At 35.1% G+C, this 23,606-nt stretch overlaps 3 protein-coding genes and 2 long non-coding RNA genes across 7 annotated transcripts; 1 reads left to right on the top strand and 4 right to left on the bottom strand.

Moving 5' to 3' along the window:
• Window positions 1–2,095: 2,095 nt before the first annotated feature.
• On the bottom strand, window positions 2,096–3,905 carry LOC116006743 (PAN domain-containing protein At5g03700). The gene has a single exon (XM_031247232.1). The coding sequence runs from the start codon at window positions 3,903–3,905 to the stop codon at window positions 2,340–2,342; it is 1,566 nt and encodes a 521-aa protein (XP_031103092.1). The 3' UTR covers window positions 2,096–2,339.
• A 7,797-nt stretch (window positions 3,906–11,702) lies between these two features.
• On the top strand, window positions 11,703–12,661 carry LOC116007213 (putative phytosulfokines 6). Its single transcript, XM_031247823.1, has 3 exons — window positions 11,703–11,893; window positions 12,118–12,203; window positions 12,316–12,661. Exons 1-3 carry the CDS (start codon window positions 11,794–11,796, stop codon window positions 12,427–12,429), a joined length of 300 nt encoding a protein of 99 aa, XP_031103683.1. The 5' UTR covers window positions 11,703–11,793; the 3' UTR covers window positions 12,430–12,661.
• A 1,080-nt stretch (window positions 12,662–13,741) lies between these two features.
• LOC116006441 (polyadenylation and cleavage factor homolog 4-like) lies at window positions 13,742–20,284 on the bottom strand. 3 transcript variants are annotated; one of them, XM_031246806.1, is made up of 7 exons: window positions 19,558–20,284; window positions 17,986–18,087; window positions 17,471–17,716; window positions 16,386–16,712; window positions 14,480–16,303; window positions 14,299–14,349; window positions 13,742–14,093 (listed from the first exon to the last, which is right to left on the bottom strand). In XM_031246806.1, exons 1-6 carry the CDS (start codon window positions 19,921–19,923, stop codon window positions 14,335–14,337), a joined length of 2,880 nt encoding a protein of 959 aa, XP_031102666.1. In that variant the 5' UTR covers window positions 19,924–20,284; the 3' UTR covers window positions 13,742–14,093; window positions 14,299–14,334. The 3 variants fall into 3 exon arrangements, with proteins under 3 accessions (XP_031102666.1, XP_031102665.1, XP_031102664.1); XM_031246805.1 differs by having other exon boundaries at window positions 13,742–14,071; XM_031246804.1 differs by having other exon boundaries at window positions 13,745–14,349.
• A 589-nt stretch (window positions 20,285–20,873) lies between these two features.
• LOC116006444 lies at window positions 20,874–22,258 on the bottom strand. Its single transcript, XR_004095140.1, has 3 exons — window positions 21,317–22,258; window positions 21,170–21,221; window positions 20,874–21,079 (listed from the first exon to the last, which is right to left on the bottom strand). It is a non-coding gene; the product is annotated as an uncharacterized LOC116006444 (long non-coding RNA).
• Window positions 22,259–22,570: 312 nt separating this feature from the next.
• Window positions 22,571–23,572, bottom strand: LOC116006443. Its single transcript, XR_004095139.1, has 2 exons — window positions 23,513–23,572; window positions 22,571–22,934 (listed from the first exon to the last, which is right to left on the bottom strand). It is a non-coding gene; the product is annotated as an uncharacterized LOC116006443 (long non-coding RNA).
• Window positions 23,573–23,606: the final 34 nt, after the last annotated feature.

Genomic DNA, 23,606 nt, shown 5'->3' with positions numbered 1-23,606 from the left:
AAATGGTGAGGCCGGTCGACTGGTGGTCGGGTAAACCGACTCCGAGGCCGACTCGGGTGAAGCCGTGGATCACTTTCCATATTCATGAAGATCGAGAGTGGATCTTGCGGGAGCAATAAGGAAATGAGATTTGGAGGCATAAGGAAACAAGATTGGAGGCCATAAGGAAAGTGAATTAAATGTATTTATGGTAGATTAGGGTTACCAAATTTGTAGTCTTTTATCGCTTGTATAAATAGGGATTTTTCACATTGAAAAAGGTTAAGCGTTTTACACTCATACACAAACAATAACAGGGTGTTTGGTTGGAGGGAATAATAATTCATTTCCCACGTAATTCCCACTTAATTCCGAAGGGAACTAAATTCCTTCGTTTGGTTGGATGGAATTGCAATTCCCTCATTTTCATGGAATTAGAATCCCATGGACCCCCCTGGGATTTTAATTCCATGGATTTTAGGAAGAAAAAAAGATAACCTTAAGACAAAAGTACCCTCCCTTATTTTAACCTAATATTGATGTCTAACATTCCCTTCAAAATCATAGAGTGTATTATTCTTCGACTTCCCTTTGTGTATGTTCCTTTAAATATTTATATGCAACAACTATTCAAAATTTGCATTGTTTATATACAACAACTTTTTTGTATATTCCTTTGAATTCTTTATATGTATAACCTCTACAAAATTTCTGACTACCAAAATCAAATGCTTGTGATTTTTTTTAGTTCAAGAGATACGGTAGATGAGTGCTTTTGTATTTAATATGTTATATTTTTTGGGTTTGAGTATGCAAATGGGTCCAATAGATACTTGTCATTTAATAATAATAATAATAATAATAATAATAATAATAATAATAATAATAAATAAATAAATAAATAAATAAATAAATAACAACAAACAATGGGCATTTTCGACTTTATATTACTTATTCCCTCCCAATTTCCATGTATACCAAACATTGGAATTGAAATTCCCAGTAATTATATTCCCGCATACCAAACACTGGAATTTAAACTCCCACTTTATTCCCGCATTATTCTTTTCCCATGGAATTACAATTCTTTTCCCACCAAATTCCCTCCCTCCAACCAAACGCCCTGTAAAACTCTGTTCTTCCAGTAACTTAGTCATTCACTTTTCTAGTTGTGTTGGCCCACCGTTTGACTGCTCCGGTAGTCAATAAAACAAACAGACGATCTTTATGTTGAATAATAAATAAATTGTCATATTACAATACTTTTTTAGTCAATCGACACTAATTTCTTTTGTATTCCGTTAGCACAACTATATATGTTATTTGATTGCATATGATATTATTAACATCTTTTTATATTATTTATTTCAAAAAGACATATCATACATGATTATATCATATACAAAAATACCCCATAAAAATTCTACGAGTATATAACATAGCAGAAGTCAAATGAGATTTGTATTTAGATTATTGAGAAAAGTTTACAAGTCACAGTACAACTCAACAGGGCTGTCATTATCCTATATTCTTATATTACCACCTCAGCAAAACAAGTACAACATTGTATATAGTAAAGTCATTGACTGGATCTTTGTCCTATCTGATGACCAACTCCCTCTTCAACTTTTTGTGGCACACCACTTTCTTCTATTAGGATGCCCCCTTTTTCTTCTTGTCTAACTTTTATAAAATATTATGATCATTAAAGGGCCCCCACAAGCGCAAAAGAAATGGTGGGCCATGCATCCCCTTCAAAGATGTCATCCCTTACCTCATCTTCCAACCTCCAAAAGATGACTGATATTTTTTCTCCAACGGATTTAACTACTAAAGCAGTATTCGAGAGAAAAGATCAATATTCAAAATTCAACAGTGACAGTGTAAGAATTATGTTTAAAGTGAACAAATCTCTTGTGTACACTGACATTTAACCATGACTGCTGAACTACTGAATTATCGTGATTTAATTCATTTCATATGCTATGTCGGGTTAGGGCGTGAAGGACCTAAATAAAGTTAGGAATTCAAAATTTTAGAAGAAGAATCGATATTTTCTATTTATAACATAAACAAAAAGAAAATGTATTATAATCTTTATAATGCAATTCATCTCTTTCATATAATTTACAAACTATTAAATAAAAGTAATTTACTCAATACATATTTTTGAGTAGTGACTACAAATTAAAGTTCTTTCGTCCTCCAAAAAAATTACATGAATTGAAGTCAAACAACTTATGTGACATAGGTTACTAAAAATGGTTGAGTTCTCTAGAAAGATCACCAAAAACCTACAAACAAAGTTGATCGAGAAGTTTCAAAGTCAAGAAGCTATCCAATTTGCACCACTAATTTACTCATCTTTTGCTTAGCTCAATTGACCTAAAACTCTCTGCACCTAAATGCTTGTATGGCCCAACACCAATGCCAATTTCTTCTTCTCCATACCCACCCACCCCTCTCTTCTCCTTTCTACACTTATACCACCCCACCCCTACCCCACCAACCACCAAGATGGCCCCACACAACAGCCCCAACCCTACCCATACCCCCACCCTCACCTTGCGTCTCCCTGCACCCTCCCTCACCTTAAAGAAACCCATCTTGCTCTCATCCATGACTCTCACTAGTGTCCCAATAGGGTATTCTAGCGTGTAGCAGAACCCAGAGGTGTTACTGTACACAGCACCCCAACATGAACAGTTCACTTCACATGCACTCTCGCATTCCTCGAAAGACTCCATTTTTACGTAACCCATTAGCTCCTTGAACGGCAATTCCACGCCGTTCTTTCTCAGCGTCTTGTATTTGCTCTGAAACGCTTGGCATAGGTCGCCGGAATCTTGATTTTCCGGCGAGTCGCCGGAATCTTGATTCTCCGGCGAGGTGCACGTGCCCGAGGCGGTGAGTGCCGTCGCGTTGTCCAGGCAGGAGCAGCCTTTGCCGGGCTCGCACAGGCCGTACGACCCGCAGGCGTTTGGTAACTCGCACGGGTCGGGTATGGCGGTGTAATCCGGGGCCCAACTTGACCCGGTCCAGAAATACCCTTTTAGGTTTCCGTCTTGTTCTAGACGGAGACGGCGGACGCCGGTTACAAATACTTGGTAACTGTTGAAAGATTGCACGTCAACCGGAACCGACCCGTTTTGGTACATACCTAAATACCCGTCCGACTTGAGTGTCGCGTAAATGGGCCCTTGCCCGTTTATAATTTCCGCTTTGGCTTGTAACGCTGTGTGCTTCCAATATAATTGACCCGGACCCGACCCGTGACCGAACTTGGCGTAGAGCCCGATGAAATCGGGGCCCAATCGCATGGAATAAAGCCCGTTTGCCGAGACAAGGCTCATGGCACTAGTGAAATTCTGATTCTCGACGAGGGTATTTGTGGGAAAGTCAAAGCTCTGCCACAAAACAGAGTCAACGCTCACGCCTTGCAGAATTTGGAGATTCGAGGTGTTGGAGAGCCAAACGCGGTCTCCGTCGGTGTAAGTTGACCAAAACACCCCTGACCTCGGATCCGACACCACCAAGCTGCCGTTGAACAAGAGCTCAGTCCCGCCGGACCATCTCGGCAAAGGGTTAATCTTCGCCGTCCATAGAGATTCCGACGACCGGACATGCACGACGGCGAGGGCGAGGTGGGTTTTCTCAACTCGGAGGAAACCCAGTGAGTAGTTACCAGTGGAATCTCTCAAAAGAGACTGAAAAGACGAAACAGAGGGATCTGGAGTAGCTTTGAAGCCTTTCAGAAGCTCTTGTGCGGCGGCAGCGCCGCCGCAGCACCGCCACGAGCTTGAACAGAGTGAAAACAGGACAGCCAGCAAGAGGAGGCTGTGCTGAGTCAAGTTAACTCGAGCCACCGAGTCGACAACGAGTCGTCGCTCCATGCAAATATATATCAGCCACCCTTTGAGCGCCATGAAGACAGCGTTTGTATCTTTCCAAATTAGGTCTATTCTATAAATAAGAGGTTTTCATCTGGCATTGATTCAGACACACTAAAATATATATACATAAAGTAAAAAATATTTTTAAACATTAAATTATAAGCTCATATATAAGTTCTGCCAGCAGAGTTTATAACTTATTAGTAACTTAAAATAAATTATAAGCTCTTTCCGAGTTTGAGTTTCAATTAAAATCTATTTTACAGTAATTCTTTTAACACTTGTTGTTCTATCTACATCGAAAAATCATGTTGGTTTTGAATAATTATAGAAGTAAGTGTAAATTAACAATATAATATTGCACGGTGTGTGATCCACTAATTAAGTGATAACTTTAATTAGATGCATGTTTATATTATTGTAAACTGGCAGAGAGACAAAAGGGTAATGATAAAATATTTTGGTGGCTGGATCTACCCTAAGAAATATTCATAATAATATTGCACATCATATCATTTTATTGGTATATTTAAGATGTAATAATATGGAAGATATTATAAACAAAAAAAATTTAGAATATAACCTAACAATTTGGAACAGTTGGTGAGTAAATTAGTAATATTGCAACTCGAAAGTCGTTTCAAAATTTTGGATCAAATTTTTTTTTTTAATGAGTAAGAGTCAGATTTAAAATGTGATGAGAGTTTTTAGGATTGACTTTGATTGATGATTTGGGTGAATTAATAATTTTTGTGTATTCACTACCTGAGATCAAATGCTGCATTAATGTCAACTAACAATACACCAAGAAACATTATTCTAAGGAAGTCAAACAAATGGACGCCAACCTAAAATTAAATCCCATGATGCCACTTGCATGTTGGGGTTGAAACTGGCAATCAAGATTGATCACATTATCCTGTCACGGTTAAAGTCGTCTCTTTGGGTGGTTAGGACTTTGGGAGAAACCATAAAAGAAGCATTCATGGCGGTTGGAATAATTCAAGAATGGTTTGTTGGGTTAGGCTACTGCCACTCCTATACTAAATTTATATTTTTCTTTGGTCTAATAAAATACAACTACAAATTTTATGAGAAGCTAAGTTTTTCATAAAATTATTACTTTTGCTTGTATAAGTAATAAATATTTTATTCTTGATTTAATATTACATTTGCTAGTATAAGTATTACATTTCATCATCTTGACCAGACACGTCTCATGAAAAAAAAATTTCCTGAAACGGTCTCGCACAAGTTTAAATTCAAACATGATACCTCTGAATATAATACAAGGGTTTTGTGCGATTTGTTTGACTTTTTATATTTGTGTTCCTCAGTCTTTATTTGGTTCAAATTAGACTCATCTTTGCATGATGGATTTGGTCTTGGGATCCAAATATATATTTAATGTCTATAATTTCCCACAATTGATAATAGTCCTTAGGCCCAAAGATTGATATGTACACTTGTGGGGTTGTACCTCAAAAATACTTTAAGGAAGCGTTTGGTTTAAGAGTCCAAATTGAAATCATAAAAAGCTAAGAATTTTAGTACTCCCTATTATATTTAGTAATTGAAATAGATTTACATTATCTCCCCTAAGCTTTATCCTTTTGCTTTCTTTTCTTTGATTTTGTTTTCATTCTTAAATTATTTGAGTGAGGTATATATGATGAGATCAAATTATATTATTCACAATTTTTTATCAAGAAAAGAACAATCGAAAATAAAAATGTGATAATGTGACACTCTGTTGTTGGTCAATCAAACTCTTTTAAACCTAGAAAACTCGTACAGTAAATATATATTTATTACGGAGTATTATTATTTAGTACATTGAATGGTGTAAAATGGATCTTTATAATTAGTGTTGATGCCACTAAACTAGCTACTTAATTAAATAATGTGATTGGCCATTGATGGAGTCAATTAGAATTAACACCAGTGGAAATCTTACTTCTATGTAATACTTTACAAGTCATACAAAATATGTAAATCGCACTAAGAAGTAGGTCATTTGCGACAAGTTCTACCAAGAGGGTGTGAATACACATCGATCCGATCACGATATTTTAGTATGTGAATTTTTTTTCGCATAAAACCCTAAATGATTAATTTTGTGATGTGAAACTTAATAAAGAGAAACATTTTATAATTATATATTTATTTTCGACTTTTACCTTTGCCCTCTGGCACTGGCCGCACTGCCTTTGGAACTTTTCCTTTAAGCTTGGACTTTTTTGTTATATATATAAATAATTGAAAATATAAAATAAAGAACAAAAATATTTTTTGAAGTTTATGTTAAATTACAAAATATTCAACAGTTAGATACAAAATGATGCATCATATCAAACTTTCAATTTCAATTTCTTCAAAATTTTCATCTTCGTATACGGAGTACGTATCAATGGATTAATTTATTAAATATTTTGTAAAGTCTGTGTCTGATAGTGTGCACTGAGTTTTAGTTCTTGTGTAATAATCAACAAATCACACAAGAAAAGTAATTCGTACTAAAAAATCATGTGTCAAAATTTTTGCAGAAATCAAACTTGTTATTTTCAAGTACGAGAATCATGTATTCATGTTACACCCATTTGCCCATTTATTTCCGGGTACTAAGTTGAGTGTGCTCATACTCAAAGAATAGTTATAAACATCACAATCTTTTATAGATTTTACGCCGTAACGCATTAATTAGATGATCCGTTCATGATAGGAAGACAATTACAACCTAATCAAATTATTAGAAAAAGTGCACATATAATATATTTTATATTTATCTCCGACCATTGCCCTTGCCTTCCGGCATTGTATTTTGAATATTTAAATGATGCTTGAGTAACACACTCCAATGTGCAATCATGTAATAGAACTACAACTGCTTTTAATTGACAATTCAAACAAAGATGTGCACGTAACATTAAGAATTGAAGTCACATTTGATAAGTTTAACTCTAAATTTATCAAATCCTTATAACCATTTCTTTTTAACAATGTATCGAATCATTATTACCATTTCTTTTTTAACACTATATATACTTAGGTGATTCTGACTTTGTCAGATAAATTTTAAGTTCACAAGACCCTATCTATAAAGCCAATGCAAAAGTAATTTGCAAAGTCACGTAATCAATCCATCGATCATACTCTACTCTTCATGCATGCACGCACGACGCACAAAAGATTCAATCTACACATTCCATCATATAGGGTCATTTTTTCCATTCATATTTTTGATGGGGTTTCTCACCATTCTTGCCCCAAAAGGTTCCTCACCATTCTTGTCTTGACGACTAGTGGACAAGGTATAGTGTGGATGTATTACTGGCCAACAGGCTCCTAAATGCTTGTAAATTACTACTATATTTTGAGTAGAGTTTGAATAGTTTGAAATTAAACTTGAGTCATGTTTAAATTTGAATTATATAGGATTTTAAATTTAAAACGTCCAGACTTTATTGTAATTCTTATTTGTTAGTGTTTGTTGGAAACTTTAAGGCATGCATCCTTTTAAGTTTCAAGAAGAAATACCTGCATTATTTCTCATTTACGGTGACAATAAAAATTCATAATTAAAAATATATATGTACATAACAAATTTCGCTTTTGAGTAATATCCGAAAAGGCGTTAACAAGTACAAAGAAGGCCTGCGTGGTGGGAGAAAAATAGCTAATTATGCAAAACATGTCTGTTTTAATTACAATAACGTTGTCAACATCATATATATGTAATATTGCAACATCATATCATATCTAATACTACGTATCTATCATGCCAGCATGCATGCATGTGATTCACATCTTTTCAAACTTAGAATTTTGTGGAAACAAATTAAATACTGATCGAAAAGCAAGTCCACATTTTTCTGCACATATATATCCTACGTTACGTAGATGTTAGTTGTGGTTTTGTTTGTTGTGTCGTAGTGTGCACGGGGACTCAAAAATTCCACTTTTTGACATCTGCAAACGTTTCCAAACGCCAGCTACTCGGCCACTCCATAAATCCCATATTTTTATATTATTTATACTTAATTGTGAGCTGTTTAAATTATGAATAATTTAAATTTTAAAAATATATGCGTTGTTTTATTTTTGAGCAACGATAAAAATTCGTATTCAATATCCAAAAGTGTGCTTAGAATAAATCATGCTTGTAAAAATAGATCGCACTACGAAAATCATCTACAATGGACTTAACTAGAAGGGTGTTGACAAGAATCGAATTTGTGACCTTCATGTACAAATATCATGTTCTATCTGTGAGCATAAATATAATATAAACATAAATGTGCAGTCCAACTATCAGCTTAGACTTTTAGTTGGATGGAGCACATGATTCAATTTGGTATTCAATTTGTTGGACGGGGCTTTGATTTAAATTTAGTGTTGATTGCAACGCAGCTATAAAGAATTTAAGGAAATAAAATTACTCTTTCACTATTATTAATTTATTATTTTTGATATAGTGATGAGCATTTGATTTACATTATATGCTAATAATATGATATATTTTTAATAGTTGACAAAAAGTTGTCATTGATTCGCATGTGTAAACTATCTGTTATTAAAATATTTTAAGTATATTTGATTAATATTTTAAAAAAAAATTGTCGAAAAAGTGTATGGTTTGAAAATTTAATTCTGCATGCAATTTGCAGATTCCATCTCTTTCATTTTATCACTTTTTAAAACTTTAGTCAAGCCGACCATTTTTATTTATTTATTATATTGCAAAATTTACTAATTGCTGCATTATATTTCAATAGTTCCCATGTTTTTTAATAGTTTTGAAAAGCATTTTAAAAAGAGAGAGAGAGAATAGCTACACCGAACAACCACTCTTCTCAATTTAAGAATACTAATTTTATCTTCTAATATAATCTTCTAAAGATGAGGAGTTACACATGTAAATCATATATATTCATATTAGAGCGACATTCTGGCAAGAAAATTCACCGCTCTCTTCTATTCTCTATAGATATGCATTAACTTAATTTTCCAATAACAGTCCAAGGCAAGCCTACAACCTTCAAGCGAATTCAACAAAGGTCTTTGAGCCTTGAAGTAGCTAGCCTTTGAAATAGACTGAGCAAACCACGCAATCAACCTCTAAAGAAAAAAATTAAAAATCCCATATTAAAGAATGAGACAACCCAAACAAACAAATTTGGTTATAATATTGTATAAAATTACCTACAAAAATAGACTAGGTGTGAACTTATCTTTTGCACAAGTTTGTTCTTTTCCCACCTTAGAGAATTGAATGTCACAAGAGTTTCACAATATATATCCACTTGACATGCATGTGGTCAACCACTATGGTCCACTCTATTATTATTGTAGGCATATTGGGCACTAGTGTATCCCCATATTCACATGCATGATGTTATTTTGAGAATGAAACAATTCCATCTAGCTAGCTAGTGTTATTAAAATTGACTACCTTCATGAATAATTCAACAATAGAGAATAGAGAAAGAAAAAGTAGTATGCACTCAAAAATGGCATTATATTCACATCCCAAAATAAACTATTCTTTAATTAGGTTATCCGAGAAAATTTTAGTTTGGTCCTATGACTATTGGGGTGTTTTTATCAATTTTCATCAGTCTGGTCAAACTTTTTGTCAAATCTCACTGAAAACTTTTAATTCACTTTATTTTGTTTAATCATAACTCATAAGGGCAAGTTGTAGAGTGGAATTAACAACATTGTACTCCAATAGTCATAGGATCAAAACTGAAATTATCTCTAGGTTATCCGTATGGAAAGCAACACTGATCTGATGTCATCAAAGCACAAGGTATTTGATTGCATTTTCTTATATATAGTGATGCAGATAATTAAATGCAATGACTTTTGGTAAATAAAATGATAGAAACAATGTGGTTCTTTTAAACGTACTAAGTAAAGCATTTTAATTTAATGAAACGTAAACACTACAAAAAGACTTAATATACTATTCTTATTTGGTCATTAGATAAACGATTCATAAAACTTAATTGATAAGTTTTTTTACAAATAAAAAAAGGTTTTGGACAGTGATTTATAACCAATAGAACATATATGATATAGAGTTTTAATAAGAGATGGCATCTTTAAAGCAAAGGAGCAAATTACCATTAAGGAATAAGGATGCATCTTGGAAGAAATAATTATATATAATATTAATTGTATAATATGGTTTTCATTGGACCCATAGTGTTGAAAACAGCTGTCTGCCATAGCCGCATGCAGGTCTAAACCTCTGACTAGTTGACTCTTACAGCAATAAAAATAAACTAAAATAAAAAATTTACTCTGTATTTTTTAAAACAAAATATGCGGACCAAATTTATTAGGAGTATGAAAAGTGGGTAGAGGATAACTCTTGTATTATGTTATGAGTCTAATTTTTGTTAATATTTTTTTTATCAATTTTATTGTACAAAATCTTTTTAGTATAATTTATCTTTTATGTGTGGTTCATGCATTATATATAGGAAAGGGTTACTTACACCTTCGGATGGTAGTTGTAGATTTTTCTCGTCACTCAAAATACCAAAGTACACAAGATAAGTCAGATTAGATCATGTCTCGAGATTTGATCACCTAATCACGTGTTAAAAAATTTGATACAAGATAAAAATATGTAATTATATATATATACCACTAACAGATAAAAGGAATGGTTTTAATGTACTGTTTTTAAGACCGATGACAAAAGATATTAAAATATTTGTTTTGTAAATAATTAAAACATTATATTAGAGATTGAACTTATGATCGATCGTATCGCTTAGCTTAATATGAACTACTTGGCCATCTTGATCGAACAAATTGATAATTTATAGAAATTCTCCATGTGGACTGTTGTTACTTGTTAATGACTTGTTGGGTAGCAATCAAGATCAAGATAGAAGTTCCAAAGTAACGTTACGTATCTAAGTAATCCTACATCTTGTAGACTATAATCAAACTTCTAAATTTGACTTAAAATTGTGGTGTTATTTATTGACAGGACAACCTTGAAACAACGTTTGTTTTTGTTTTCATTGAAAATTAAACCTAATCTCGTGTATGCATGCATGGATGTAGTCGTGAACGTGGACCACCCAGAAAAGGACAACGTATCTTTTATGTGTCTTCCTATGCAGGCCTGCATGTTCACTGGACCATTATCATCAATGACAACAGAGCTCGCTTCAAATCCTACCAAAATTTTTAAAAAAATAAATAAATAAATATAGATTTGACTTTGTTATGATATTAATGTATAAGTACGTAAGGCTGCCTTACAAATCAATTGAGTCGTATCTTACAATTTACCTTATCCTCTACTGGTCTCTAGGGCATGAGCGAATTGAAAATAACACTAAAATAATAGAAATAATTTATACATAAAGAAAAAAATTGTTAAAACTAATATAGTCAAATATTGATCTAACAATTGAAGTATGTGTTTCATCTCAACTAAAAGTCTAAGTTGATAGACTTAAGTGTGCGGGCCCTTCGAACTCATGACTTTTGGCATGAAATTGACTCTGATAAGCATGTGTTTCATCTCAAAAAGTCTAAGTTGATAGTTGAATTACACATTTATGTTTATATATTATTATATGTTCGACACTAACTACATAAATAATACTCCGTAATTCTTTTAGACCATGATTTTTAATTTTTTTGTTTGTGACGAACACCACTATTTGAAAGTATGCACGGGTTATATATATATTCGAGTGTTGTGTAGAATAGTGCGTTGTTTTGACATAATAATTTTGTAAGTGCACATGTCACTAGGTACATTTTCTACAAATTCAGGCTATTTATACAACTCCAACTAATACTCCTTTCCTTGCTCAGATCAGTAAACCTTCATATACCCCTCTCTCTCCATCTCTCTCTGCAAGCTAAGAAAAGAAAGAAGAAAGAAATGAAGAAAATTTCTCTAATTTGCCTGTGCTCTCTATTAGCTTTTCTGCTCATTTCATCTCAGCACTCAACATCTGCTCGTCGCCTGCCTCCATATCAAGGTATATATGTAACTCATCAATTCATCCCTCGATCTTTCCCCTTTCTAATTGATTCCCGTGTCAATCGACATCGTATCGAATACAATCATATATGCTATATTTATATTAATTAATATCAATCGGTATCAGTACTATCTAACATCTTTTGTACCAGATACAATCATATATGAGTTGTACTAATAATAATACTCATATATACACTGTATGTTTGTGTGTATATGCAGATGAGAAGATGACAGAGGTAGCAGGTGAGATGGGTCATGCAACTCCAACCTTGAACCCACAACAAGAAGAAGACGACATGGCAACTGTAAGAATATTTTAATATATTATTATTATTATTATTACATGCATGTGTGGTTGTGTAGTATATATGGATCTAATTAATATATAAATATATATAATATATTGATTGGTTGCAGTTGATGGGTTTGGAAGAATGCAAGGAAAACGATGAAGCTTGTTTCAACAGAAGGATGGTTGCAGAAGCTCACTTGGACTATATCTACACCCAGAAGAACAAGCCTAAACCCTGATGAATTATTTAGGACTACTTTATACATATATATACATAAAAGATTATAACAATATCAAAAGTATATATAGTAAGATCTAAAGTTCTTGAACTTCTTGTGAATTGTAAGATCAGAAGGTTATGATTCGGTGATAAGAGAAAATTTTATGTTAAAAATATATGTCCAAAGTGTAATCATATTAGAAATATATGAAGCTCTGATCTTTATAATGGAAGTTAAATTTTACTATATATATCATTTTCTTCTTTCTTTCGTTTTGTGATGAGGAAAGTCGGTACCCACTATTTAAGAGCGTGCCCAAGATCTCGGACTCTATGCTGACAGGCTTTATCATGAAAGAGTTGGTAAAAATTAAACTTGTTTTTTTATATAAGAATCATAGTGTAACCGCTTACCAAGCAATTCTTTCCGGGCATTGTATAATAATTTTTTCTTAAAAAAAAAAAAAAAATTGGGTGGAGAGGGGAGGAATCCAAAGCCAAAGGAGTAAAAGAAGGGTCAATGTCAAATTCCCTTTTGGAGGACGGACAGACCCACAGTTGACTTATGTGGATTCCAACAAATAATGGTGATTTGGCTGCTTTAGCCCCATTCCTTGCTGAAATGATGTTAATCGGACAACCTTCCATTATTGTCATCCTATCCCACTCCAACATATCTTAATCCTAACTACGGTCTGGTTAGGCACCATTGCACTTCCCTCTCCCCTAACTCCATTATGCACAAACCATTCAAACAACACCAATCTGTTTTTTTATCCGATCCGCCATAAAATTGTCCTAATTATGATACATAAAAACTCTTTAATTTGTTTCTAGTAAAGGTTTAAAAAAAATAACTATTACTTGACTAATACAAATTCAACCCGAAGCGTACAGAAAGCATGACCATGCACCCTCCTTATAATTGCATTACACTTATCAACTGTCTTAAACTGTTGGGTTAAAAAATACATTTAAATATATTTAATTAAAACGTGTTTCAAACAATGTTGCAAAAATCACGCCTAGACAACCTAATTGGCCAAATATACACTATGCGTTGTTTTCTTTTTATAGGATTTATTCACTCAAAACGATGTTTTGAAATCATCCTGCAGTTGTCGCTTGTATACAATTTACAATTAATCAATTATAGGTTTTATAGATGTTATCTCCCACAATCTAATACTTATCAAAAAGGGTACGTAAACAGGGCCATTCAAAACTGCTGGATGCATTATTGAATCCACAAGTGGTATGGAAGCTGTGTGCACTCATTTTTTTAAGTTTCATTGCCACTAATAAGGTATTAAAGAAAGAAGCCATTCCAATTGGAAGAGTTTAAAGACAGCAAATTGATTTAGTTGACCTATTGGCTGAAGCAAAGAGGTTATCTCTTCTCTTTCCTTTACAAATACAACATTCATCGTATCTCTTGCATGTGCCATCCACAGATCAGAACGGTTAAGCTTAACATCAGAAACTAATGAAATGAAAACATTTTTGTCTTTGGTAGAAAGTGACAAAAACTTTAAACACATTATATTGCAGAAATGGCAATGGTAGAAAGTTCTCTCTCTGGGAAGGGTAAGGTTCTTGCAAGCTCATTATCCATTCCTTGAGTTGGGTATTGCGGTTCGTTCGGCAACTAACAACACTTGCTGAAATGGAGGCATAATTTAGCTTTGACAAAAGAGATGAGAGAAACATGTAACAGAAATGTCAGCCAAATTAGCAAAGGTGACTGGCTCACAATGGCATATACTTGTTTTTGTTTTTGTTTTTTTTCCGCTTGCTTGCATTTACAATAAAACCTAGGACAAGTCTAACTTGCGTTTATATATCCAACAAACAAAAATGGATAAAACCTGAATATATTAAACAAAACCTGAAATTTCTGTTTCCTGAATTCTACATTGGAGCATCATGTGTCCTTTTCCTGAAAGAGAACAATAAACAGAATTGGTTTAGCAGATGCTTGCCGAGAAAAATAATTAGATAATTGTCAAGAGACCGTGATTTCCATAAAACATTGTTAATTTTGCAAGTCCATAAAGTAAACAACTCACCTGTTTAACATCCTGAACAAGGCCCAAATCATGAAGAGAAGTTTCAGATATACAGTTTTTGTGGACTATAGGGCCCAGAGCAATTCCTTCTTTGTTTATACTTCCACAATTTTCACCCGAAGATTGAGTACTCATGTAAACAGCTCCTTTGAACATCCATCTATTGCTGTCTTCACTGAAAATATCTTCAAAAACCTCACCGCACAAGATGCATATACACTGTCTTTCATCTGCCGGAACCATTGGTTCACTGCTTTCCATTTTTTTGCAAGACCCTTTATTGAAGCTGTCATTTCCTGCAACCCATTCTGCTGAACTTGAATACCACTTCCTTGGAGCCTTATTCAACAGCTTCATATCTGGATTTCTAGATGCATGCCAATCTAAATGCCTATCGAGTTGTTCCTTGAACTTTAGTCTAAGACCACACATGCTGCACTGATGTGGAATATCATCCAAAAGTTCACTTATAACAATAGGATGTGGCTGCCGTATAACGTCCGGCTTAAACACAAGACCAATGAGATTTTTTATCTCGCTTGTAGCAGATTTGGCAGGAACGTCAGAAGTTTTAGTAGCAGGTTTAGAAAGCTCTTCAGCTTTAGATGAAGAAGGGCTTACTGAGGCTGGCACCGAAGAAACCACACCTGAATTTTTGCTTACAGTTGGAGGGCTTCGAATTGAAATTTGAGGAGCTATTTTAGACTCAACAGCAGTCGGGGACTGTGTCTTTGATGCAGTTATCAATCCCTTTGCTACCAAGGTACTTAGAAGACTCGACACTGGATTAGAACCAGAAGACACTGGATTAGAACCAGAATTTGTCACATTTGGAGATGGCGATGGTGGAATATCTACAGGTTGGGCAGGAGAAGAACAACTTGGTAAGGGAGGACTAACACTATCTTGAGAATTCAATCCAGGTAAGCTGCCAACCAGAGTATCAGAACTCAATATACCACTTCTCATGACAGCAGCCAACAAACTGCTAGTACTTGCTTGCCCAGGGGATTCAGCACCTGAATGCTTGGAAGCATTTGACAACGAACTCTGTGTAACCGAGGGCTTAGTATAACCTGGAATTACAGACACAACTGGTTTCTCAGCTTGATGGATAGATTCAAATTCCTGGGGTTCTGATGCTAGAGGCTCAGGTAATGAAACATTATTCCTCCCTTGAAGAGAAGATCCCACCAAAGATGTTCTTTGAGAAATATCCAAATGGGCATTCCGAGAGAGTGTTGGCTGATATTCCTGATAAAACTTGTTGCGAGGATCCAAAGTAGACCTTGGAATCTGAGATGTTCTTGGATCCACCTGGGATATAGTATGTGTTTGGTCTCGATCACCTACTTTGCGAGTTATTTGACTAGAACTGTGTGTTGAGATTGATGGTGATGGTGAACGCTGGTGCATTGTTGAGTGTGAAGAGGGAGATGCAGTTCGACGAGGCTCTCTTTGTTTTGCTATAAGGCCTGCATATTCAGGAGCCACATTCAAGGAGAGCCCGTTGTTTGATGATCCTATAGGAACTGTCCCAGTTCGTGGCTGGAAAGATGTCCTTCCAATGGAATTTGCAGCAGTTGATAACCCACTGAAGGAGTTGTGATAGCCTTCAGAATGACTTGAAATATTTCTAGCAGAGTCTGGATGTCTTGCTCCATCAAAAGAATGTGGTTCTCTTGACCACGATGATGATACTTGATGTCCAAAAGATGCTTGCCTTTTGTTTTCTGTGGAAAGAGAATCAGTCGAAGTATCACTATCAAAGCTTAATCCAATTTCCTTCATGATTTGTGATCTCTGAAGCTGACATTCTAAATCCTGAAAGTGAACATGAGGATACAATTACCAAATACAGAGCGTCAGAACAAAAGTTCCATAGATTTACTATTGACAAACTTACCATTCTTTCAGGATCATCTAGTGTCCAATGATCTTTCACCAAGCTTTTAGTTGCATGGGGTGCTCTTGAAGTGATATCATCCCACATATACTCTTCTTCCTCAGAATTCTTCCAGCTCTTATTTAATGCATCATGACTTGCAGATTTGTGGGAGGGGTAATTTTGAAATCCATGTTTGAGATCATAGCCACTGCTTTTACTGGAAAAATCATGCCAACGTTTGTCAAGTACTTGTTCCTTGACCTGTCCACTCATTCTTCCCACACCCATGTCAGGATGCTTTGATACTGTAGGTCCATATTCAGCAACAGGCTCATTCAACTCCCCCTGTAAGTCCACAATTTAATAGTATGTTGCTGATTTTCAAAAAAAAATAGTATGTTGCTGATAAATAAGCTATACATGGATTCAGTTGCACCATATAAATTTTCTACAAAACACACTAAAATGATCTTAATAGAAGGATCCACCCATGATCTTCTAGGAATGAAACTAACACTAGCTGTTCTGTTCAGGCTTTCAACACCCTCACCTGAGATTATGAGAGTTTCACTGATCTCACCCACAGTTCCTTTATTCTTTTATCACAATACGCAATACAAACGAAGAATAATGTAAAATTTTGAAAGAAGAGACAAGAAAACAAAAATAGTAAGCAAAAGCTTGATAGTTGTATGACTTGTATCAGAAAGCAGTGGAAGAGCTAAAGAGAACCCTAAGAAGAGGCAGATCTTAAGTAGGAAGTTCTACTCAAACAGTAACTATAGTCACCTCCAGTAAAAGATACATATACACCGCTGCAATCAATCACCTTTCATACCATTTTACTGTTTTAAGCAATAATTGGCATGTTTTAACATTTCATTTTTAATCAACAGTTAATTTACTGAACCCAGTACTTGTGATCAAGATTAGATTATGGATAGAATCAGCAGGCATATAAGCATCAGAACAAAATTATGAAATGTGCCTAAAATAAAGAATAGCTAAGAACAAAATAAAATAGCGGCGAAAATCAGGTCCATATAGAGTTAAATATATATTTGGAAGCAGAATACATGAACTCTCAAAATTGAGCTTCTTACCCTAGTTGACTGCTGCATTCGCTGCCTTGCCTCCAAATACTTGGGATTTACATGAATGCTATGTGCAGGGCGTGAAGACTGTGATTCAGTTCTAGAAGTTGAAACATTGACCCCAGGAGTAAACCCAAGATCTTTCTCTATTAGTTGAAGCGTTTGTGGAGGGAAAACCCCTTTCCAAGTGCCAAAAAGATGCCGCATGCCATGATGTATTGATGGGTCAACCTGTCTATATGCCTTGCAGAAAACCTAAAACAGTTACTCATGTCAATCTAGATGTATGTGAAAATAACAAATGACAGAAATTTCACAAAATACTACTAGTTTGTGGTTATGCTTAAGTAAAAGTGGGAAAAGCAATAATCCTCAAATGTTATCTTCCTCTCTTAAAGATTAAACTTGACTTGGTAAAGTTCAAAATGCCTATCAAAGTGTTTCTTGATGGAAGAAGATTACATAAGAAAAGCGGGAGAATGAAAGCTGGGTAGTAATCATTTGAATGCAAACTAAAATCTAACCTCAGGAAGTCTGGCTGCAAATTGTTTAATGTAATCCCTTCCAATATTCTTCACAATACTATCCAAAAGATAGAGAGATGGCAGCTTTTGCTCACTAGAAACCTGCCAAATATTCCCCGCAGCTAGATTAATGAAAGTTGTCAAATGATTACAGCATCAACTAATAAAGAGAAGGCCCAATGGACAGATCAGACAAGAACTAAAGCAAAACCAAACATGAAAGAGAGAGAGAGATCTGGTAAAAAACAAAAGAAAAAGTCAAAGCAAAAAACCAATCACCTGCAGAAAAACATAGACATGTAATGCTAGCAATAGACTAAACATCAAGATCACAACCACATGTCCACATGAAATGAAATGGGTTGATATACTTGGCTATTCAACCAAATACAAACTCCCTTCAATTAAGAACTAATTGGGATGCAACTCGTTAGTAGAAATTACAAATAAATAATGGAAATTTTGCATCATGGAAGAGGAGTGGATGATGGATCTAATTGAAAATTGTTATTTAATACAGAGTAACATAACACAAGTGAAGTAATTATCCTGAAAGGCTGAAATTTGAAAGTACCAACACCACTAGGAAAACACACCAACTACTAAACTGGCAAGGAAATGATAATACCACCTTAGAAGGTAAAGAGATGGATTAAACAATAGAAACATACTACTCACTTTAATTACAAAACTAGAATTAAATACAGTCTCAACTCTCAATAGAAATACAGAAGGAAAGCAAATACATGCATTTCATTTGCTTTCTTTGACAAGAAAATGTAAAGCCCCAACCTTTTTCCTGTGCTAACAATCTAGAATAGTTGACAGTTCCTTGAGTAAGCAAACTGCCAAACTCAACTCAGCCTTATGGAACAACCAAAGATAAATAAATCTTCTTTGTCCATTCAGCGCAACCAGGAGTAGAAGACAATTTTCACGAGTGATTGATGATTTGCTGCTGATTCTGTAAATATGAGGGACCGTCTGAATTATGCAGAAATCAGGTTCGAACCCAATTCATTTATCCAAGCAACTTTCTTTAAAGATCAGTTTACATTCAAACAATACCAAATCCACCCTTTCTCTGTCCCAACAGCTTACATTAAAATAAAGCAACAGTAGCTACTAGCTAGCAACGCGGAGGACCAATGTGCTTATGTGTATTACATTGCAGAAAATGATAGAGTAGATTCCAAGGAAGAATGGAAATTGAATGTATCATTCTTTGTGGAGAAACAGCAACCTCATTGTGGATTTTTTTTTTAAAGAACCATTGCTTTTGGGTTAACTTAAATCGAAAAGATGCAACTTTGCTGAACAAGACAACATGCCATCACAAGTACCATCGGTAATCAAAAAAGAACACAAAAATTTCTTTACGTTGGAAACAATCATCTTAACTTTTTAATAGTAGGAACTTGAAATTACACCAAGCTCATCTAATCCATTCTAATAATTCAGAAATAGAAGACAACTACTCTTGGTAAAAGAATCTCCTTTCCATTCCATACAAATAAAGAAATATAGCAAGAGATTGGGAAATGAAAAATGCATTAAAATCCAAAATATCACCTCAAGAATGTGGGTGCAGATAGTGGCCGCAATCCCTCTGGCAGCATGCGAATTTTCGCCGGCAATGATAGTTAAGTTGGTAATTATTGGCTTGGAGTTAAACGTCAGCTCAGCCAACGCCGCCTTATACTGACGGACCAGCTCGTGATGCTGCTGTTGCGAAAATGGCCCACGAACTGAATCACTACTCTCAGCGTCACCTCTGTCACTATGCTGAAACCTTGAGCTGACCAAGCCAGAACCGACCGGCCGTTGCTGAATAAAACCCCGTCCATCGGGAGCAGCATCTTCAGCTAACCTGGCTTTCTTCAGCCCCGGCTCAACTCTTGGCCCGTCAAACGGTCTACGAGAACCCTTCATCTCCATCAACTTCTCTAGAAAGCCCTAACCCTAGTTCACACTACGTTACAACAATTACTACAAAATCTTCCGTTTAAAATCTAAAGACAGAGAGAAAGAGGAATACATTGGCATTTGAACGAGAACTACATCAAATTTAAGAAATTAAACTAAATCTTTATATAAAAAGTAAAGCGAGAGATCAAATTCGAAGCTGAAGAGATGCAATACAACGAAAAGTTAAGAGCTAAGAGAGCCGAATTGACTTTTGGCGGGTGAAACCATGGAGGTCAACTGGTAGCGCGACTTGGATCGAAGCTTGGGTTTCTGATTGATCGGAAATAGAATCAGTGCAGCCTCGCAGCCAGGGCGCGTAACGTGTTTATATATAGAGCGCGCGTGGCAGAGGGCGGCTTATAGTGTGGCGTGGGGGTTCAAGTGTTCAACCGCTCAACTACGGCTGTACGTATAAGTTTGATTTGAGCCAGTTACTAGCAAAGGTTATAATTTATAAAGTTACTTAACATAGCTTCCCAGAGGTTGCGAAATAATTTAGAGCCTTGTACATACTAGCTTGAGAATGTAGAAATGTTTAAAATATTCTAGAACTCTATGGAGTCCTCCTACATGTATAGATAATTTTAGAGGATTATAGATAAGCAACCATAGTCGTAGGATCAAATCGATTTCCAACATCCATTGAGGAGGTAGAATGGTATAAATACCCCTCATAGAGTTCATTTATAAACCATCCAAGTAAGGGATCCAAGTATCGAATAATTTATAAAGTTATTTTGAATTAATTGACTTGCGTCTCGAATACGATTATATGATTAAAAAATATTGTAATTAAATTAATTAAATATCAATTTAGTCATTCCTTGAGTTGGGTATTGCGGTTAGTTCGGCAACTAACAACACTTGCTGAAATGGAGGCATAATTTAGCTTTGACAAGAGAGATGAGAGAAACATGTAATAGAAATGCCAGCCAAATTAGCAAAGATGGCTGGCTCACAATGGCATATACTTGTTTTTTCCTGATTGCTTGCTTCAGTTGCTTGCATTTTCAATAAAACCTAGGACAAGTCTAACTTGAGTTTATATATCCAACAAACAAAAATTGATAAAACCTGAAATTTTTGGTTTCCTGAGTTCTACATTGGAGCATCATGTGTCCTTTTCCTGAAAGAAAAGGATAAACAGAATTGGTTTAACAGATGCTTGCCGAGAGAAATAATTAGATAATTGTCAACAAACAAAAATTGATAAAACCTGAAATTTTTGGTTTCCTGAGTTCTACATTGGAGCATCATGTGTCCTTTTCCTGAAAGAAAACGATAAACAGGATTGGTTTAACAGATGCTTGCCGAGAGAAATAATTAGATAATTGTCAAGAGACCATGATGAAGAAGGGCTTACTGAGGCTGGCACCGAACAAACCACACTAATTTTTGCTTACAGTTGGAGGGCTTCGAATTGGAATTTGAGGAGCTATTTTAGACTCCGAACAAACCACACTAATTTTTGCTTACAGTTGGGGCTATTTTAGATTCAACAACAGTCCGGGACGGTCTTTGATGCAATTATCAATCCCTTTGCTACCAAGGTACTTAGAAGACTCAACACTGGATTAGAACAAGAATTTGTCACATTTGGAGATGGCGATGGTGAAATATCTACAGGTTGGGCAGGAGAAGAACAACTTGGTAAGGGAGGACTAACACTATCTTGAGAATTCAATCCAGGTAAGCTGCCAACCAGAGTATCAGAACTCAATATACCACTTCTCACGACAGCAGCCAACAAACTGCTAGTACTTGCTTGCCCAGGGGATTCAGCACCTGAATGCTTGGAAGCATTTGACAACGAACGTGTAACCGAGGGCTTAGTATAACCTGGAATTACAGACACAACTGGTTTCTCGGCTTGATTGATAGATTCGAATTCCTGGGGGTCTGATGCTAGAGGCTCAGAAATATCCAAATGGGCATTCCGAGAGAGTGTTGGCTGATATTCCTGATAAAACTTGTAGCGAGGATCCAAAGTAGACCTTGGAATCTAAGATGTTCTTGGATCCACCTGGGATATAGTATGTGTTTGGTCTTTGCGAGTTACTTGACTAGAACTGTGTTGAGATTGATGGTGAACGCTGGTTCAAGTGTTCAACCACTCAACTACGGATATACGTATAAGTTTGATTCGAGCCGGTTACTACCAAAGGTTATAATTTTTTTTGAAGAGAAACCAAAGGTTATAATTTATAAAGTTATTTGACATAGCTTCCAATTGCGGAATAATCTAAAGCCTTGTACATACTAGTTTGAGAATGTAGAAATGCTTAGAATATGCTTGAGAATGTAAGAATGCTTAGAATATTCTAGAATTTTATGGAGTCCTCCTATGTGTATAGATAATTTTAGAGAATTCTAGATAAGCAATCATTCATAGTTGTAGGATCAAATCAATTTCCACCATCCATTGAAAAAGTGGAATGGGTATAAATACCCCTCATAGGACTCCTTTGTAAACCATCCAAGTGTGGAATAATTTATAAAGTTATTTTGAATTAATTGAATTGAGTCTCGAATACGATTATACAATTAAAAAATATTGTAATTAAATTAATTAAATATCAATTTAGTAATCACAACATTCTAAATTTAACTCTCGGTGACAGTGACAACTTAGTTCTTCATTTTATTCTAGTAAAGCTGCAGAGTGCAAGATTCAATCATTGCACAATTTACCTCCTTAAAAAAATTCAAGAGTGCAAAGGATATTAAAACCAGAATTGACTACATTTTAAATGACTATGTGGTTTAGTTTTCCAGCATGTATCCCCCCCTACTACACTCAATTCCAATAGCTGATACAAAACCATTGCAAACAAAAGTACAAAATATTTGATTGCTAACATTCAAATAATCACTTCCAGATTACACAAAGAAGTTGGCTGCTGCTTGAACTATGTAAAAATCAGTTTTCACAACAGGCTATTTGAAGTCCAAAACACTATTATTTACACAAGCAAACAAGCCTGCAAAACACACAGCAATGTACGCGTCATAACTGGAATCTCAAAAGAAGAATTAATTCCCGCTTTTGGTCCCTCAACTAGTGTTGCATTTTTTCACTTTTAGCCCTCAACTATCCATTTGACTACTTTTGGTCCCTTAACTTTTTCAAATCAACCAAATTGAGAAATTCAGTCCAAAATGTCTTCATATGAAGGGTAAAGTTTGATAAAATTTATTTGAAATGTGAAAGACCAAAAGTAATTGAATTGAGAGCTGGAACTAAAAGTGAAAATATCACTATAGTGGAGAGACCAAAAGTGGTAATAATTCTAATAGGTAACTAACAGACTATAAGTCATGCATCTTAAACCTAAACATGTCTCATCCTAACAGCTCGACATAATACCAAGACAGTGTAATGATGAAATCAAGTTAACAAATTCGTAATTGGTCATCACAAATAAACAACGGCATGTCTAGTGTGCAAATCAATAGAATATCAAAAGTCACCATGTTTTTCATTGGAAACCAACAATAACCATAGGAAATGGACATGATACGACTGAAGTTTTTAAGTGTGAGATTTCTTGCCACATACCTGACATAACCAAAGCAGTCTTCCTCCAACAACTTGAAAATTAAGGAATACCATGTGCCGTTACACAATNAGCTGCCAACCAGAGTATCAGAAC

The sequence above is a fragment of the Ipomoea triloba genome, chromosome 15 (genome assembly GCF_003576645.1).
Source record: "Ipomoea triloba cultivar NCNSP0323 chromosome 15, ASM357664v1".
NCBI lineage: Eukaryota > Viridiplantae > Streptophyta > Magnoliopsida > Solanales > Convolvulaceae > Ipomoea > Ipomoea triloba.
This window is presented reverse-complemented; position numbering and strand designations above follow the sequence as displayed.